This window comes from Copadichromis virginalis, linkage group LG4 (genome assembly GCF_057382275.1).
Source record: "Copadichromis virginalis isolate Kocher_CV1m ecotype Utaka linkage group LG4, C_Virginalis_male_GT1.1, whole genome shotgun sequence".
Taxonomy (NCBI): Eukaryota; Metazoa; Chordata; class Actinopteri; order Cichliformes; family Cichlidae; genus Copadichromis; species Copadichromis virginalis.
In genome coordinates, this window is record NC_140621.1 from 2,587,943 (window position 1) to 2,605,344 (window position 17,402).

General features: G+C 41.9%; 2 protein-coding genes, 1 long non-coding RNA gene and 1 pseudogene across 4 annotated transcripts; 1 reads left to right on the plus strand and 3 right to left on the minus strand.

Annotated features, from left to right (window-relative positions):
- The first annotated feature begins 1,459 nt into the window (after positions 1 to 1,459).
- Positions 1,460 to 5,656, plus strand: LOC146710560 (uncharacterized). The gene is made up of 5 exons (XM_085455356.1): positions 1,460 to 1,523; positions 1,959 to 2,164; positions 2,615 to 2,780; positions 3,750 to 4,043; positions 5,274 to 5,656. The coding sequence occupies exons 2-5, from the start codon at positions 1,961 to 1,963 to the stop codon at positions 5,654 to 5,656; spliced, it is 1,047 nt and encodes a 348-aa protein (XP_085311482.1). The 5' UTR covers positions 1,460 to 1,523; positions 1,959 to 1,960.
- A 3,781-nt stretch (positions 5,657 to 9,437) lies between these two features.
- Positions 9,438 to 11,602, minus strand: LOC146710561 (uncharacterized). 2 transcript variants are annotated; one of them, XM_085453113.1, is made up of 4 exons: positions 11,532 to 11,602; positions 10,213 to 10,380; positions 9,932 to 10,087; positions 9,438 to 9,700 (listed from the first exon to the last, which is right to left on the minus strand). In XM_085453113.1, exons 2-4 carry the CDS (start codon positions 10,250 to 10,252, stop codon positions 9,486 to 9,488), a joined length of 411 nt encoding a protein of 136 aa, XP_085309239.1. In that variant the 5' UTR covers positions 10,253 to 10,380; positions 11,532 to 11,602; the 3' UTR covers positions 9,438 to 9,485. The 2 variants fall into 2 exon arrangements, with proteins under 2 accessions (XP_085309239.1, XP_085309238.1); XM_085453112.1 differs by lacking the exon at positions 11,532 to 11,602 and adding an exon at positions 10,580 to 10,677.
- A 129-nt stretch (positions 11,603 to 11,731) lies between these two features.
- Positions 11,732 to 13,486, minus strand: LOC146710562 (uncharacterized; annotated as a pseudogene).
- A 696-nt stretch (positions 13,487 to 14,182) lies between these two features.
- On the minus strand, positions 14,183 to 14,888 carry LOC146710563 (uncharacterized). The gene is made up of 3 exons (XR_014920261.1): positions 14,660 to 14,888; positions 14,499 to 14,567; positions 14,183 to 14,336 (listed from the first exon to the last, which is right to left on the minus strand). It is a non-coding gene; the product is annotated as an uncharacterized LOC146710563 (long non-coding RNA).
- Positions 14,889 to 17,402: the final 2,514 nt, after the last annotated feature.

A 17,402-nucleotide genomic window follows, 5' to 3' on the forward strand; every position in this document is an offset into this window, starting at 1 on the left:
ATTAAAACCAGTTAAACAAAATCAAATGTTTGAATCATGCTTAACCAAATGCCAGGCTGGAGAGCTGAACCTAAAGTATACGTAGAAAGATTTCAACATCTGAGCAGTTTTTAATGTTTTTATCACATATAAATGTCACAGCAGTGGGTCCTGGCCCAATGCTTTGTGTTTTTGCTTTTCTTTGACTCTTGTTTTTCTTGGTTTTTGTTCTTCTTATTTATCAGGCTCTCAGTAATCTTAGTTCTCCCTCCCTCAGTGTTCATTTCAGCCTGTGTTTAGTTTCTGTTCCCGTGTCCCACGTTTCATCGTTTCATGTCGAGTCAGCCCTGTCTCTCTGTTTCCTGTGTCTCCCCAGTCAGCCCCGCCTCCCTCGGGCACTCATGTGTGATACAGAGTAATAAACCTGACTACATTTGCTACACTCTCTTTATTACCTGTTACTTTAAAATTCATACACTAATTATGTCTGCCCATCTCTCTAATGTGAAGGTCAAAGGTCAACATCCCAGTGACATAAGAATAATCCCAAAGGGGCAAAGGCAGCGGTTAATTTAGCATAAATAGCATTAAGGGTACAGCAAGGATATACTTTTACCAACCCGTTCTCACTCCCGACGCGTAAAATAATGACGATTTGTCACGTCCCTTAACTTCTCATGCTGACGCCTAAGGTACCCTTCCACGTTTTTATGTGACGCTGTGGGTTGTCAATTCATTCCAATATGAACGCGCTCGCGGCGATCAGAGACGCTTCGAGCAGAGGCTCCAGCCATCCATTTACTCCAATAATAACCCCGTCACGGCGAAACATGACGCCGTGAAGCACAATCTAACTGGAGACCCGGGGACCCTCTCCGCGAACGGGTTTTTCTCCCTAATTTAATGCTTTCTTTTAATGACATCGTTAACGTTTCTCAACAAAAACACGTGAAAGTATCACTGATAATTCAACAATAAAATGGCTTCATGTTGTGGCCATCACACAGTGTTTTCCAAACTGATTCACGATCTGAAAGTGCTCAGATTTAACGTACATAATCCTTTGTTAGGTTTATTATTTTCATTTCACACGTAAAACACATTTATAGATTCATTCACCACTCCTGTTAGTTTTGGACGCGCTCGGCTCCAGCCAATCAGACCAATTTACGCAGACGCACTAATCCCGTAACTGCACACTACCAATAATCCTCAACCGCCGTCGCTATGGGAATGAAGATAACAACAGCTTGGTGCTACCCGTTATTCCTTTATTTACTCTAAAATAATAACCAGCGATAATACGAAATTAAACTGGCCCAGTGTTTAATTATGTAATTAAAAATTGCAAATTTTAGTATTTTATTTTTTACAAATTGCAATATTTATCTACAGCGCGCCTTTAGCGACACGTCAACAGATCTTAAGCAAGGCGATTGGATGGTTTTTACTGCAATGCATCTTGGGAGTCGCAGTAAATGTATCTTTCAACTCACGGTCCTGCAGCGAAGTTTTCGACTGGACACGAGGCAGATCCTAGCTAAGTAAGTTGTGATAAACTGTGGGTAATTTGCATGTTCACTGAAATATTAATTTCAGTGATATTAAACTGATATTAAACTTGAAATGTTTTCACAGAGCAGTCTGTGTACCAAGAGAACTACTTCTGCAAAAGTTTATTTAATTTTTTTTGTGATGTATTCTCATGTGTAAGACACTTGCTTGGCCACCCAGCTAATGTTAGTACTGCTCTATTTTAGCAATGTATCTTTTCTGTAATCAATTCAGGTTTTTTTTTAACCCTATTCACGTAATTAACTCAATATTAATGACTTTAATCTCGTAATTGATTTTTTTTCTAAATATGGTGTAATACTGCCTCGTAACATAAGTTATTTCTTTGGTCATAAATTATTTTTGTAATCGTTTCACCAAAACAGACCTGAAATAATCCCTACATGTTCCATTTTCATTTGCAGAAATGACAAAGCCAAAAACCAAACCATGCCCTTCCTGTCAGGCCCCAAACACCTGCAACAGGAAGACATGCAGTGGATGCCTGGGCAGCCTGAACCTAAAGGAGGGATTGAAAAAGAAACAAGAACAGTTTAAAAACAGTAACTGGGCTGCCTCTGTTAAAAAAAACAGAAATGCGAGCAGGGTGGTTAATTCAGCCCAGTTGTCAGTAAGTTTAAAAGTTCTGATCTAATAAGTGGTTGGTCTGCTAGACAATTCTTTATTAATCACAGTTGTCAATGTTTTCTTGTATATCATGAAGTAAGAAACTAACAAGACATGTATATACACATAAAATATTAATTTATAAAAGAGCATAAATAAAAAAGTTATTCACATCAGAATAACATCATCACACTAAAGACATCCAACTAGAAAAAACTTGTTAAAAACTATTTTTATTTAAGCTACTTCTGATTTTTAATTTAATCGGCTATTAACTGAGAGACAAAACATTTCAAGATGGATTTTATCATACATTTACAGGTTTGGTCACCATAAATACTTTTTAACTATCGACAACAATAAAACAACAAAGATGTGAAACTTAAAGGTTTGTTATACATCCGTTTGCTTACATGAAAGACTGGCTGCATGTTTTTCTTTGTTGTTCTTGCAGGTTTCAAAGCTACATGCCCTGGGCTACCAGCCAATTCTGTTTCTTGGACAGTTTGACCGTAAGGGCCGTATAGTAGGGGACGTGATCACTCAGATCGAACCAGCGGAAGGTGCTGCACGTGACATCCTCATGAAGATGAGGAAGCTTTATGAACACCTTCTGAGAAGTAAGATGTGCTTTGTCCATTATCTGTAACCAGGTGTCCTTATCAGGTAGCCTATCCTAGCTGTCTTTGGGTGATACTCATGGTACACCCTAGATAAGAAGGCAGATCATCACGGGGTACATAGAGACAAACAAGATGGTGAGGATGAGGATAGTTAACAGTCACCAGCTATTCTATTCTACTTACTCTATTCTGTTCTGTTCTATTCTATTATTCAGCCAAGTTTCAGACCAGTAACCTTCTTGCTGTGAGGTGACAGCTGCCCTACGTGTCCTGTTGCTAACATGAAAATAGTGTTATATCTGCCTTATTACCTCCCCATGTGTCGGTCACATCACCAAAGCTAGCCATACTGAACCTCTGGTGTTACCCACCTGAACAATTTTGTATGTGTGTGTGTGTATAGTATGGTCTTTCACACTCATGTATATACAAATGTAATTTTAAAAATCTTCACAAAAACCAGACCTGATAATTCTCTTCGAGACTTTCTAGTATAACAAATGTTATAATGTTACCAATATGAACACCAAGATTCTTAAATAACTTATATACTTCTTAAGAGGTCACCTGATTACCTCCCTGAGGTAGTTAGCATCACCATTGTACAAAACTCCTAAGTCACAGTACTAGCTTGAAGTGTCAAATGTTATTCACTACAAAGTCAGGAAAGTAGTGTCATCAGAGGAAAAAGTCATTATCTATCTGGATTTATAGTCACACTCATTAATTTATTAATGTACAATGTAGAAAAGCACTACAGATGTCACACTACCCCCGAGGGCACTTGTACTGAATGATTTGGGTCAGTGAGTGTGTGAGATGACTTATTTGATGCCAATATTTACCAGTTGTATCTTTAGTAAAACTTAACTGAAAACATGCAAATCACTACTTATTATGTGTTTATGTGTACTGTACATTTTTTCAACCCATTTTAATGAATGTTTAATATTTAAAATTTTTCAGAATTACAAGCTTCACCTCCTGCTAAACGTTCTACACCAGCAGCTGGACCATCCTCTGCTGACAGTGTCGATGCTGGACCAGTCCCAGACCCAGAGGCTCTAAACCAGGAATTTATTCTTCATTTAGAGCCTGTACCAACATCTTCCCTCTGTCAGCCTCCTGCATCCTCCTCTTCATCTCTGCTTCCTCCTGCATCCTCCTCTCCAGCTCTGCTTCCTCCTGTATCCTCCTCTCCATCTCTGCTTCCTCCTGCATCCTCCTCTCCATCTCTGCTTCCTCCTGCATCCTCCTCTCCATCTCTGCTTCCTCCTGCATCCTCCTCTCCATCTCTGCTTCTTCCTGCATATTCCTCTCTGTCTCTGCTTCCTCCTGCATCCTCCTCTCCATCTCTGCTTCCTCCTGCATCCTCCTCTCCATCTCTGCTTCTTCCTGCATATTCCTCTCTGTCTCTGCTTCCTCCTGCATCCTCCTCTCTGTCTCTGCTTCCTCCTGCATCCTCCTCTCCATCTCTGCTTCCTCCTGCATCCTCCTCTCCATCTCTGCTTCCTCCTGCATCCTCCTCTCCATCTCTGCTTCCTCCTGCATCCTCCTCTCTGTCTCTGCTTCCTCCTGCATCCTCCTCTCCATCTCTGCTTCCTCCGGCATCCTCCTCTCTGTCTCTGCTTCCTCCTGCATCCTCCTCTCCATCTCTGCTTCCTCCTGCATCCTCCTCTCCATCTCTGCTTCCTCCTGCATCCTCCTCTCTGTCTCTGCTTCCTCCTGCATCCTCCTCTCCATCTCTGCTTCCTCCTGCATCCTCCTCTCCATCTCTGCTTCCTCCTGCATCCTCCTCTCCATCTCTGCTTCCTCCTGCATCCTCCTCTCTGTCTCTGCTTCCTCCTGCATCCTCCTCTCCATCTCTGCTTCCTCCGGCATCCTCCTCTCTGTCTCTGCTTCCTCCTGCATCCTCCTCTCCATCTCTGCTTCCTCCTGCATCCTCCTCTCCATCTCTGCTTCCTCCGGCATCCTCCTCTCTGTCTCTGCTTCCTCCTGCATCCTCCTCTCCATCTCTGCTTCCTCCTGCATCCTCCTCTCCATCTCTGCTTCCTCCTGCATCCTCCTCTCTGTCTCTGCTTCCTCCTGCATCCTCCTCTCCATCTCTGCTTCCTCCTGCATCCTCCTCTCCATCTCTGCTTCCTCCTGCATCCTCCTCTCCATCTCTGCTTCCTCCGGCATCCTCCTCTCTGTCTCTGCTTCCTCCTGCATCCTCCTCTCCATCTCTGCTTCCTCCTGCATCCTCCTCTCCATCTCTGCTTCCTCCTGCATCCTCCTCTCCATCTCTGCTTCCTCCTGCATCCTCCTCTTCATCTCTGCTTCCTCCTGCATCCTCCTCTTCATCTCTGCTTCCTCCTGCATCCTCCTCTCCATCTCTGCTTCCTCCTGCATCCTCCTCTCCATCTCTGCTTCCTCCTGCATCCTCCTCTTCATCTCTGCTTCCTCCTGCATATTCCTCTCCATCTCTGCTTCCTCCTGCATCCTCCTCTTCATCTCTGCTTCCTCCTGCATCCTCCTCTCCATCTCTGCTTCCTCCTGCATCCTCCTCTCCATCTCTGCTTCCTCCTGCATCCTCCTCTTCATCTCTGCTTCCTCCTGCATATTCCTCTCTGTCTCTGCTTCCTCCTGCATCCTCCTCTCCATCTCTGCTTCCTCCTGCATCCTCCTCTTCATCTCTGCTTCCTCCTGCATCCTCCTCTCCATCTCTGCTTCCTCCTGCATCCTCCTCTTCATCTCTGCTTCCTCCTGCATCCTCCTCTCCATCTCTGCTTCCTCCTGCATCCTCCTCTCCATCTCCACATCCTGCATCTCCCTCAATTTCTACGGTGTACACCTCGGATGTCCCAAACAAAAAAAGGACAAGGAAAGGTTAGACGTTATGGTATTGTAAATGTACGAAACACATGACAGGTTCGTTAAGTTTGTTAAGATTTCTTTTTCTTAATTTTTGCATTTTTTCCAGTTTTACAGAACTCATGTAAATATTTCATTTGTTATTTTTCAGAATGCCGAAAACACCGTACACAGAAGATTTTCAAATATGAAGAGATAGTAGACAGGAGAGTTGTAAATGTAAGTAATTTAGCCTGCTGTTGTGCAGATTTGTTTGCGTCTTTGGACTTCCCAGATTTGAACTGTGCCTGACTGACTATCCATAAGCTTTTGTATTTGATGAATCTTCACTAATTCAGCCACTGAGTCAGGATTTCGCTCCAAATAGGAAATTAAATAAGAACAGACCACCTGATACGACCTGGTCATGCTGCCTTCCTGATGTTTACGTTCTTTAAAGTCCTCCTGACATCATGCTCATTATGAGTTTTGGAGGTGGACATGGTCAACACTTTTAAGAGTAGGCATAAGACTTTACTTCTTTATAGAGCTTATAGTTAGGGCTGGTTCAGCTCAGCCCTTAGTTATGCTGTAATAGGACCAGACTGCTGGGGGTTAGTGTCCCCCCCCTCTCTCTCTGTCTCTTTCAGGGTTATGCAGGCTCAGTATTGGTTGAAGATGCAGTCACGTCTCCTTTTACTGAAAACTCTCCCCCTCTCCCTCACCACCATCTGTAAACACACATGTCTCAGTAATGCAGTTCATGCATGTTACTAACTAAACTTCTTCCCTGGAGTTTCTGTGCTCTCTCATCCAGCAGGTTCCGATGGATCGTGGCTGCTGCTGTGGTCCTGCTTGACGTCTGCTTCATATATTAATACTCTCTGACTTGATTTGATTAATTTATATTACAATGAAGGTGTATAAAGCATGACATGAATATAGAAGATATTTCATCCTAAAAAATTGTCATATGTCACAACCTAAATTGTCCTATTTTGTGTGTGGTTGTTGTTTGTTATGTTTTTCTCCTGACAGTGGCAAAGTGTGGGATGACACATGGGAACCTGCGCAGTTTTACACACAGTAAACCAGGCACCACAGGCCGCAGAGATCGCACAGTTCACAGCTTGTAGTTCAGCATAAAAGTTCAAAATAAAATATTTACTATACATTTCAACCAGTGTCTCTGTTTCACTCTCTAATTGTGGCTTAAGTACCTAACATATTCATGAATCTGATCGATCAATAATATCTTCCCTGCACTCGACATCTCATAGTTTTACATATCAGCCAACATTATTGTCTACATGCTCATAAATATAGAAGTGACTTGCTTATTATAACATATTACTGCACGTATAGTAAGTAACACCTACTGTGTATGGGAGCCTAAAGCAAAGTTAACTGCACCAGTACCAGCTTCAGAACATATTGTATATTATATGTTTCTACCTTTTTGTAATATGTCATGTTTAGATGCAGTGACAATTGCACATTTGGAGTTGTGGTCATATGTGGTTTTTATATACAGGGTATTTAAAAAATTGACATTTTTTGCTATTTTTCTTGTTTGTTTGCACAATATTATTGTGTACATATTACATATGTAACATTATGGTTAATATTATTATTAGATATCAAAGATACAATTTGATTGAGGGTTTTCCTGTCATAATTTCAATAAAAATGCAATTACACACGTAAACAATAGGATCAAAATAAACTTTTAAAAAGTCTGTTGATCAAATGCTGATTTTCAAAACATTCTAGAGGAAAACAGAGATAAAATAATCTGAACAGTAACAGTGATCGTGGATGATGATGGAGGCTTGAATGGATTATTCTGTTTCAATCAATAGGTTCGTATCTATGACAATAATTTGATAAGTTTAACAGGTTGGTTTAGGCCTGGCAAAAAAGCAAATATTCACAAACTTTTGTTTTTGAAGAATGTTGATCTTTTTTGGGATGAAGCTATCTGGCAAAATGAGACAGCCCTTTAACCTCATCTGTACGTCTATCATGTGGCTGTGGTACTGGATTTTGGTTAGATGCATATGCAGGTTACAGCTGGGGAATGGCAGTATGTTGTGGATTGATTTGGCATGTTCAACCACTGTTACACCAAACTCTCTCACTTATAACATGATCAAGGCCTCTTACCCAGTGTCATGGATTCTCTGTAGTTTTGGGGACACGGGGCCAAAGTCTGAGGCAATAAGTCAGATCAAAGAAGGCAATGATTCTAAAATGGGAGTTTACTTATGTCATTGTATATATCCAGGAATATGTGCCAGAGGATAGTTGTCATGAAATCAATATTAAATCAAAGTATTCCTTAATTACCACAGCTGACACGAGTTCTCCATAGCTGCCTGCTGTCTCAGGATCTGTCTCCAAAAAGGACCAGGGAGCGCTAACATGTTATGTTCTAAACTGATGAAGAAAATGCACATTAAACATAGTATAAACTTACTGAGTGAAGTAATGTCAAGAGGATTCCTTTAGCTCCTATTGGGTTGGTTCCTTGATCAATGCAATACAGAATCATTAATCTGGTTTTATGTAATGTCCTCAAAACATGTCAAAATGAGGCTCACTAGTCTGTGTGGCCTCCACATGCCTGTATGACCTCCCTACAACACCTGGGCATGCTCCTGATGAAGTGGCAGATGCTCTCCTGATGGATCTCCTCCCAGACTCCAGGACTAAAGCATCTGCCCACTCCTGGACATTTTGTGGTGCAGTTGGTGGATGGAGCGAGACGTGATGTCCCAGATGTCCTCAAATGGATTCAGTTCTGGGGAATGGGCGGGCCAGTCCACAGCATCAATGCCTTCGTCTTGCAGGAACTGCTGACACACTCCAGCCACATGAGGTCTAGGATTGTCTTGCATTAGGAGGAACCCGGGGCCAACCGCACCAGCATATGGTCTCACAAGGGGTCTGAGGATCTCATCTCAGTACCTAATGGCAGTCAGGCTACCTCTGCCGAACACATGGAGGGCTGTGCAGCTCCCCAAAGAAATGCCACCCCACACCAAAACTGACCCACTGCCAAACTCATGCTGGAGGATGTTGCAGGAAGCAGAAGGTTCTCCACGGCGTCTCCAGACTGTCACAAGTGCTCAGTGTGAACCTGCTTTCATCTGTGAGGAGCACAGGGCTCCAGTGGCAAAGTTGCCAATCTTTGTGTTGTCTGGCAAATGCCAAACATCCGGCACGGTGTTGGGCTGTAAGCACAACCCCACCTGTGGACGTCGGGCCCTCATACCACCCTCATGGAGTCCATTTCTGACCGTTTGAGCAGACGTGCACATTTGTGGCCTGCTGGAGGTCATTTTGCACAGCTCTGGCCTTTCTTTCCTACCCCACAGTACCTTCCCTTACCATTTGTTCCCTACTCTTTTACTTCTTCTTTGATCACGGTTGTCTTTCTAGATAAGCAATTTCATTTGCTCTGGGGCGAGTCACTGGCTCGGGTGCATTCTGGGACTGTCAGTTCACCAGTGTGCTGGCATGCTTCTTAACAAACACACCACTACAGCAAACATCTATTGTACTTGTTGATTTCTTCGACAAAACACTGAACAAAACATGTCCTTGTGAGTGTGCTGCCTGGTGCTTTTAAATTTTGTGATAATTTGAGCAGCCCAGAAAGCATCCCATAAATTAAATTATGTTATCGTATCTGAACATGTACACTAGTCATTAAATTAGATGGGAAATAATGATTCAGGGTAAACAACTGCACCAAGGAAATTCCATTTTTCTTCTCAAAATGTAAAATGTCTGTTGAAAAATCACATTAAACAGAGATGTGATTAACTTTTTATTTTACCAAACATAACATCAATGATGACACAATCAGTCTTCAGCAGAAGTGCTCAAATCACTCTCAGTGGCATCGTCTGGAATGTCCTCCTCCTCCTCCGAGTCCATTTCCAGGAGTGGTTGGTGGCTGAGGATTCTCTTGTACACGTCCTTTACTTTGAGCATTTCAGCTTTCAGTTCACTTTGTTTTTTTAAAACCAGGCTACAGAGTCCCTTCTGTGCATCCTCCGACATGCCAACAAAGGAGGCTGTAAAAAGAACAAAACAAATAAATGAGAAAAGTAAAAAAAACAAACAAAAAAAAACATCACCTCATAAACACAAGGAATTAGGATGCTGTAATTAAACATTTTTTTAAAAGGGAGAAGGCAGTGTTAGCTAGCAATCTAGATATAGGTAAAAGATCCAGTAAGACTTTAGCATCTGCTCTTATTTTCAATCGATTCATCAAAAAATTAATAAATAAATAAAGTGCTTACAGTCTGAGGAGATTGTCCCCAACACCACAGAACGCATTCGCAACACTGTCCAGTGATGCTGCATCTCCCTGCAGAGCATCATCTCCTCCTCTCTCAGGCGCCTCACAGCCATCACCTTCTCAAAGACCTTTCTCTTTGTCCGGAGGTCAGCAGCAGCTACAGTTTAACAACATCAGATGGGAAAACATAGCAGCATATTATGATTCAAGAACAAAACATTCAACTACTGCTCAGATACTGGGAGTTTGTTTAAAAAGGATATTTGGAAATCAAGAGCTTACGTTCACTTGTGCTCTGCCAGGGCCAAATATCGGTCTGCATGAGGGCATCACTGGATACGATTTGCTTTGTTGGTTCAGCGAGCTTGTTGTAGTCGTCAACAGCAGCCGCCAAGCGTTTCTTCTCAACTAAGATGACCTTGCGAATTCTGTGTCGCCTCTTGTTGCTATCTGTAAATAAGCATAAAAAATTCACACCTTCACATAATGTATATAGTTACATTTTAATCTACACTCATCAATTTGTTTGCTGGAACAAATCACATCCAGCTTAAACAAACCTGGATCTGATTTTATTCTGTTTACAAAGTAGCTGCACAAGCTGTACAAACTCAGCATCAAACCGTCCGTTTCAAAGAAACTGTGACACCATTTTGTCTGTAAAGACTTTGTGTTCGCACTCTGATGATGACGACAAGCTCCTCTATTCGTGCCTGCAACGCTCCAAGGCTGCCATCAGTTTGATCACTTTCTAAGTGAGAGGAATATTAATCAGAGCACAGGATGAGTAACAGTCACCAAACTACAGTGGACTCTGTAATCACTGACTTGATGACATTCATTATAAGACATCTGGAGCCTTCATGTGCTGCTATCTCATGATAATCATGAGATAACAAGTATGTTGGTGTTCAGGTTTATAAAACCAACTAGTACGACATTATTTCAACCCAGGTTCTATCCAATTTGATGAAACGCAACAACTCTGCCATAAATTTGCTTTTCCAAGGCTTATTTTTCATTGTTTGTTGACACTGTCAGAAAGATCTTAACTCTAAGTTCTTTAATGAGGCCATGGTGGGTCCTATTGTTATACATGAGTTATACATCCTTTGTCCCACACGCCATCAGACTGTTTAACTCCTCTCTGGAGGGGAGAGGGAGGGGAAACAGGAGGACAAAGGAGGGAACAACTAAGCTGTAGTGCCTCTGCACCTCACTGTACAATACCTTGTGCAATACTTTTTGTAAATAGTCAACAGTGCAATAGAATCAATACTTGAAATGTGCAATTCACTTGTATTTTTATTTTTTATTCCTATTTATTCTATTTATCCCCTTTGTATATTTTATTTATATTTGTCTCTGTATTTATATGTGTGTGTGTGTGTGTGTGTGTGTGTGTGTGTGTGTGTGTGTGTGTGTGTGTGTGTGTGTGTGTGTGTGTGTGTATATATATATATATATAACAGTTCTGTAACTGTAACTTTGGTCGGTGCTGTGCTTTTTTTGGAAGTCGAATTTCCCAGAGGAACCCACCCGAGGGATTAATAAAGTTCTATCTTATCTTATCTCTTATCTCTTATTATATTGAGACTCACCTTCAGCCCATTGCTGCAGTGTGTCGTCATCCACACCCAGCTCATTTCTGCTCGCATTCAGGCTCCACTTGTTCTCTAAGGATCCTTATGATCTAAGAATACATTAATAAATGTCATTCATATTGACATTAAAAGAGTACTGGTGTTTTCCCCCCATTACCACACACATTAAAATGGGTGTTGAAAAAATGACCTTTAGATATCACTGGCTCAAAGTGCGGCCCAGTTGTTCCACTTTCCTTTTGTTCCACCCCAAAGCCAGGAGGGTCAGCATGTCTGTTCGCCCTGCATTTCAGTTAGTATACAAATTAGAATTAATGAGCAGGAGACTGAGTGGAATCTCAGACACGGACACACACCTGCTTTAGACATGTACTTCGTTGTGATGGCCGCCCTAGACAGGAAACTGTTTACTTGTTCCACCTCTTCTCCAACTGTTGAACCGGCCCCATCCTGAAACGCACCTCCCCATTTGATCTATAGAAAGGAGGTCACAATACATGACTGCTGAATTCATTCAACCTTATAACAAAATGTCTCAAACTAATCCAAAACTACAAGCTGCAGTATACCTCGCATTTCCAAGTGTGAGCTTTGCATGCATGACGGAGAGAAGAGGAAGCATTGACAAGAGGTTCCTCAGCTCAGGGCACTGCTGAGCCACCTTGGTTAAATAGGGGAAATATTTACAGGCCACATCGGAGCAAAGGAACGTAATATGTCCTGGGACGCTAGCTGCCAACTTCCTCTGGAGAAAAAGGGGGTAAGCAAAGATCTCCCCTCGAAACATGTTCAATGCAGCTAAGAGGACTCCGTGGCGACAAACAGCTATTTCCATGCCCTCCTCATCCAACTTCCCAGTGGACTTTTTGGACGACTCCTTTGCTGCAGTCCAAGATGAAGATCCGCACAACCCTTTCCCCGGGACCTATACACTCAAAGATTTTAACATAAAAGACATGACATGATGAAGCCCTATCAGGGACAAACTTTTTAAAACAAATGCATAACAATTAGCTGAATTAGCCTCGAGTCACACAAGACCTCAGATCTCCCCAGGACAGCACTGATAACACAAAATAAAAATCATGTTGTTTTTTTTAAATACACATGGTGACAAAATTAAGTACACATTAAGATAAAGTAAAGTAAATAGTATTACGACAACACCAAGAGAAAAATAAAAAAAAAATATCGACCCATCCATATATGTCTACACACACACACACACACGTAAGTGTATATGGTTACGGCATTAACGTCATTTTAACAAGATTAACAGCACTGATATATATGTGTATCTTACATGATTTGTGTGTCTCTGGATGTATTTCACAAACTCAGCAACTTCCTCATCTTTCTCAATGAAGACACCTTCAAAGTTCCCCTGCTCTGAAGTGCTGAACGAACACAGTGACAGTTGTTTGAAAAGAAACATCAAAATACAATTTTTGTACAAATCCATATTTGATTTATGTCCACAATGCATAATGTACCTTGCATTAGACTGAAAGCGATAAAGCTTGCGGTTTCCATCAACTGAGACGGCAAGCATGTGTGGAGTGCAGGCAGGGCAGCTAAAGCATGGCTCCTTGCACATCCTGTCCACCTCAAACTTTACAGCACTCCACTCCAAGAAACTTTTACTGAAGGCATCAGCTGATATTCGGCCAGTCTTTTAAGTAGAGGACATACAACAGAATATTCAAGGACAGTCAGCATAAACATTGATTTGCACAATTTCCTTAAACTTGGCAAATTTAGGAACTCACCCTTCCAAAATGGGCTGTTCGTTCATCCAGCATTTTGACAAATGCCTTAAGTGACATCCCTGGTGCAGCCTTCTTAATGTCATAGAAAGACTGAAAGGCATCCATTGAAAACAGGGTGCAGAAATTTAAGGTGCCAGGCCAATATCCACTACCCAGGATGTCCTTAACTGAGGGGGACCACATTAGGCCACAGCTGGTGCAAGGTTATAACGGCCTTTAGAAAGGATCAGGAGAAATTCAGTCATGGCTCAAAGCATTCATTTTTTTCATGTTGTTTTCAAATCGGTCTGGTAAATCCAAATGACCTTTGACAGGTGCCCACATATACTGCGGGCCGAGGGTAATTAAAACAAAGATAGCAATGCACAATTTGCAATAAAACCTCCAAACACATCTATTGTGTATGTAGTGTGTGACAAAAGGGCAACTTACCATTTATGGTTACAAGAGCCACAATTGCGCCGGGTGAAACCTCAACGTTACCTGCTGGGCAGTCACACACAGTCTGGCCTTTGCACAGGCAACAGCCGAACTAACATTAAAACACACAATATATATAAAAAGAATTAGAAATTAACTGATACACAATAAATATACAATAACAGCACCCACTCATACTCATACATAGCAAGAAATGCACAAGACTTAAAAACTGTACCTATTGGCTTGTGAAACTCTGATGAAGGCTGCAAAAACCCTCCTGTTACTGCCTCTCTGCTGTGCAGGACAACGCGTGTGTGAACTGCAATATCACAGTCAGCACAAAGGAATGGAAGAGACAGGCAGTCCAGGCACCTCACAACTACTTGTTTGCCACACTGACACACACGGTGTGACTGTGGATCCAGAGTAGCTAACATACTGTCTATAAGACAAGGCCTGGCCTCTTTCCACTTTTGCGAGGACACCATATTTCTGATCGCCCAGTGAGTAGCAGCTGACTCAGACGACGTCTCACAAGTCATGGCTGCGTCCTCTTCTCCATCCTCCAACAACTGAAGGAGCTCCTGACGAAGCACCTCAGTTCCACACACTAACAGAAAAAAAATAAAGAAAGGAAGAAACTCTTCCACAAAGTGAAAAACACTCTGGGCAGTATGTTTCTTAGGACTCCACAAAAGCCCTGCATAACTCAACTATAACAACAAATATAAAAGTAAACAGAAATCACAACATATACAAGAAGGTAAAGTACCTTTTGTTGGGTTGACACTGGCAACATAACCAGGTTCTTCACGTGGACATTGATGCTGCTCTCTGGACACTGGGGGGGGGGGGATGAAGAATATTTACTTACTGAAATTCTTCGGTGAAAACAAGTTGTGAGATAAAATCAATGGTTGTGTGAACACTGACCACGTGGCATGCAACTAGTACTTCGACTGGTTGATGGTCTTTGAGGAATAAAAGCTCCCTGTCTGTCACGTGTTTTCCAGCGCACTGGTCTTGGCTGAGGTTCACTCCGTGCATCATTCTACGCAATTAACAAGGAAAAAAGGGAACACCTAAAATACAGTCTATGATTAAAGCAAAGATTATCAAACATCTTAAGTTAACCAACTTAATTTGACATAAACTTTAAACAAAAATTCAAATAACATAACGTTTACTCCGTACAAAATATGTGTTCCCTCTTTAACAACTGTTTCCACTAAAAATGTTACCTGCATATCTTGAAGGAGTTCGTCAGCAGCCTGAAGCTCTTCCTCCAGCTCGGGATCCTCTGAATCACTCATTTTCAAGCTAAAGAGGAAAGAGATTTTTGCAGAACTCAGTGACATAAACACATAACTAACGCAACTCAAATGATTTTCAGTCTTGGCGCTCCGGTTAATGTTAGCAATTAACGTTAGCATCATCAGTTTGTAAAGAGCTAGCAGAACTCTTAGCGCAAAAACTGCTTTGCGCACCATGTGAGGGTATTTTGCAGCACACAAGTCCTTTAACGTTTGTAATAGATTTAATCCATCATCGTTGGATTAAATGGCTAATGCTGCAGTAGACACGTGTAGTCGTTACCTAGCAAGCATGCTGACGGTAGCTGTAGCCATTTTTAAATACATTACACCGTTTCCGAGATCAGTCACCTCTGTTTGTTTGAAGCGTTTATGAAAAAACTAACTTTGAAACACACATCAAGGTATTATGTTAAATATATGTATTTTTTACATACCTGCATTAGAATCAATCAGTTCCGCCTCATTTTCTTATTCTTATAAATGGTTCTCTCCGTTCTCCCGTCAGCCTTTGCTTACACAGGTTGCGTCTGATTGGCTGGAGCCGAGCGCGTCCAAAACTAACAGGAGTGGTGAATGAATCTATAAATGTGTTTTACGTGTGAAATGAAAATAATAAACCTAACAAAGGATTATGTACGTTAAATCTGCGCACTTTCAGATCGTGAATCAGTTTGGAAAACACTGTGTGATGGCCACAACATGAAGCCATTTTATTGTTGAATTATCAGTGATACTTTCACGTGTTTTTGTTGAGAAATGTTAACGATGTCATTAAAAGAAAGCATTAAATTAGGGAGAAAAACCCGTTCGCGGAGAGGGTCCCCGGGTCTCCAGTTAGATTGTGCTTCACGGCGTCATGTTTCGCCGTGACGGGGTTATTATTGGAATAAATGGATGGCTGGAGCCTCTGCTCGAAGCGTCTCTGATCGCCGCGAGCGCGTTCATATTGGAATGAATTGACAACCCACAGCGTCACATAAAAACGTGGAAGGGTACCTTAGGCGTCAGCATGAGAAGTTAAGGGACGTGACAAATCGTCATTATTTTACGCGTCGGGAGTGAGAACGGGTTGAGTTGGTGTACGGCGAGCTGTGAGAGGACAGAGATGGAGAACGCACATTTAACTCTTTAACAGGAGATACGTTACGACTAACAGACGACTGCTGTCTACATGATGTCTTTGCAGCCCTTATGCTACATGTTACACAACTTTTCTTCATGCCAACAAGACTGAGGTGCCACATAGTCGACACATACAGCTGATTATGATGCATGTTTTACTATTGCTATGTTCACATCATCTGCTTGGCTTTATTACTGAGAGCCTGGAGATCCTCTGACGTGTGCATGGCTGATGTGAAGTATGATTAGTCCTACATGACATCAACAGCAGAGGCAATGAAAGCTTTGTTGTTAACAGGTTGTAGGTAAAGTCAAATGTCTACTTCTACACTTGTGTTGGGTAAAGTTCTTCTCACTGCAGCAGATTTATATCTGTGCTTTCACAGGGCGTGATGTGGAGCTCAGCGCTGAGGTGCAGGTCTCCTTGGAGACGGCATCCTGGCTGAAATATTATCATGCTTCCAAAACATTTCAGCTTTTATTTTGAAAGAAACAAGACTTGAAAACGAGTCCCCTTCTTCCTCTTTGTCTTTGTTCTTCAGAGGAGTGTCACCTGGACAAACTCAGGGCTGTTCTAGAGCCTTTCTTATTATTTGACTCCATAGAAATAAAACTGAATGGAATCAAACAAAAACTCCCAAACAGCTAAAACACTTTGCTTTATTCTCTTTTTTAACAAATACGTTGAAGTCCATCCACAACAACACAGCTGAGATCTCCTTTGTAATCAAGTGTTTCCATCCTTTGTACAGATCTGCATACAAAACAATCATTTACGTCCCACAGAAGTCTAGTTACACGTAACTATACAAGAACTGGTGAATGACAGAAACATGAGACACATGATCACAGGTGATAACAAAAAGAGAAAGAATTCATGTGTTAGTGATGTTTTTCAGCCCTGATGGCTCATGTTGGAGAAACAAGCTGAGGTACGTGGAAAGTTCACACACACAAGTGGGCGTGAGCGCACACACACAGAGAGAAACACAACTGAAGCATCTGTTTGCTGTTTCTGCTTTCATCATCTCTGCTGCTGTGTCAGGCTGGGGTCTCTCAGTGACGTGGTTGAGGTGAAGTATGACGAGTATCCCTGATTCAGTCCATCGAGACAAAGGGCAAAGAAAGCTGTTGTTAACAAACTCTATGGTGATGTGGCATTTAGCTCTGACTCTACGCTCTGCTGAATCCTTTGAACCTGCTGATCAGTAAAGCTCTACGTGCTGCAGCAGATTGAC

What these genes read in the sequence shown, in the direction of transcription:
- LOC146710561 (XM_085453113.1), bottom strand. Translation starts at nt 10,252, where the DNA reads ATGCAGACCGATATTTGGCCCTGGCAGAGCACAAGTGAAC. An exon ending in CTGGCAGAGCACAAGTGAAC is followed by an intron (nt 10,088 to 10,212) that starts GTAAGCTCTTGA and finishes GTTAAACTGTAG; the next exon opens with CTGCTGCTGACCTCCGGACA. An exon ending in GGGGACAATCTCCTCAGACT is followed by an intron (nt 9,701 to 9,931) that starts GTAAGCACTTTA and finishes TTCTTTTTACAG; the next exon opens with CCTCCTTTGTTGGCATGTCG.
- LOC146710560 (XM_085455356.1), top strand. Translation starts at nt 1,961, where the DNA reads ATGACAAAGCCAAAAACCAAACCATGCCCTTCCTGTCAGGCCCCAAAC. An exon ending in TTATGAACACCTTCTGAGAA is followed by an intron (nt 2,781 to 3,749) that starts GTAAGATGTGCT and finishes AAAATTTTTCAG; the next exon opens with AATTACAAGCTTCACCTCCT. An exon ending in TCCTCCTGCATCCTCCTCTC is followed by an intron (nt 4,044 to 5,273) that starts CATCTCTGCTTC and finishes CATCCTCCTCTT; the next exon opens with CATCTCTGCTTCCTCCTGCA.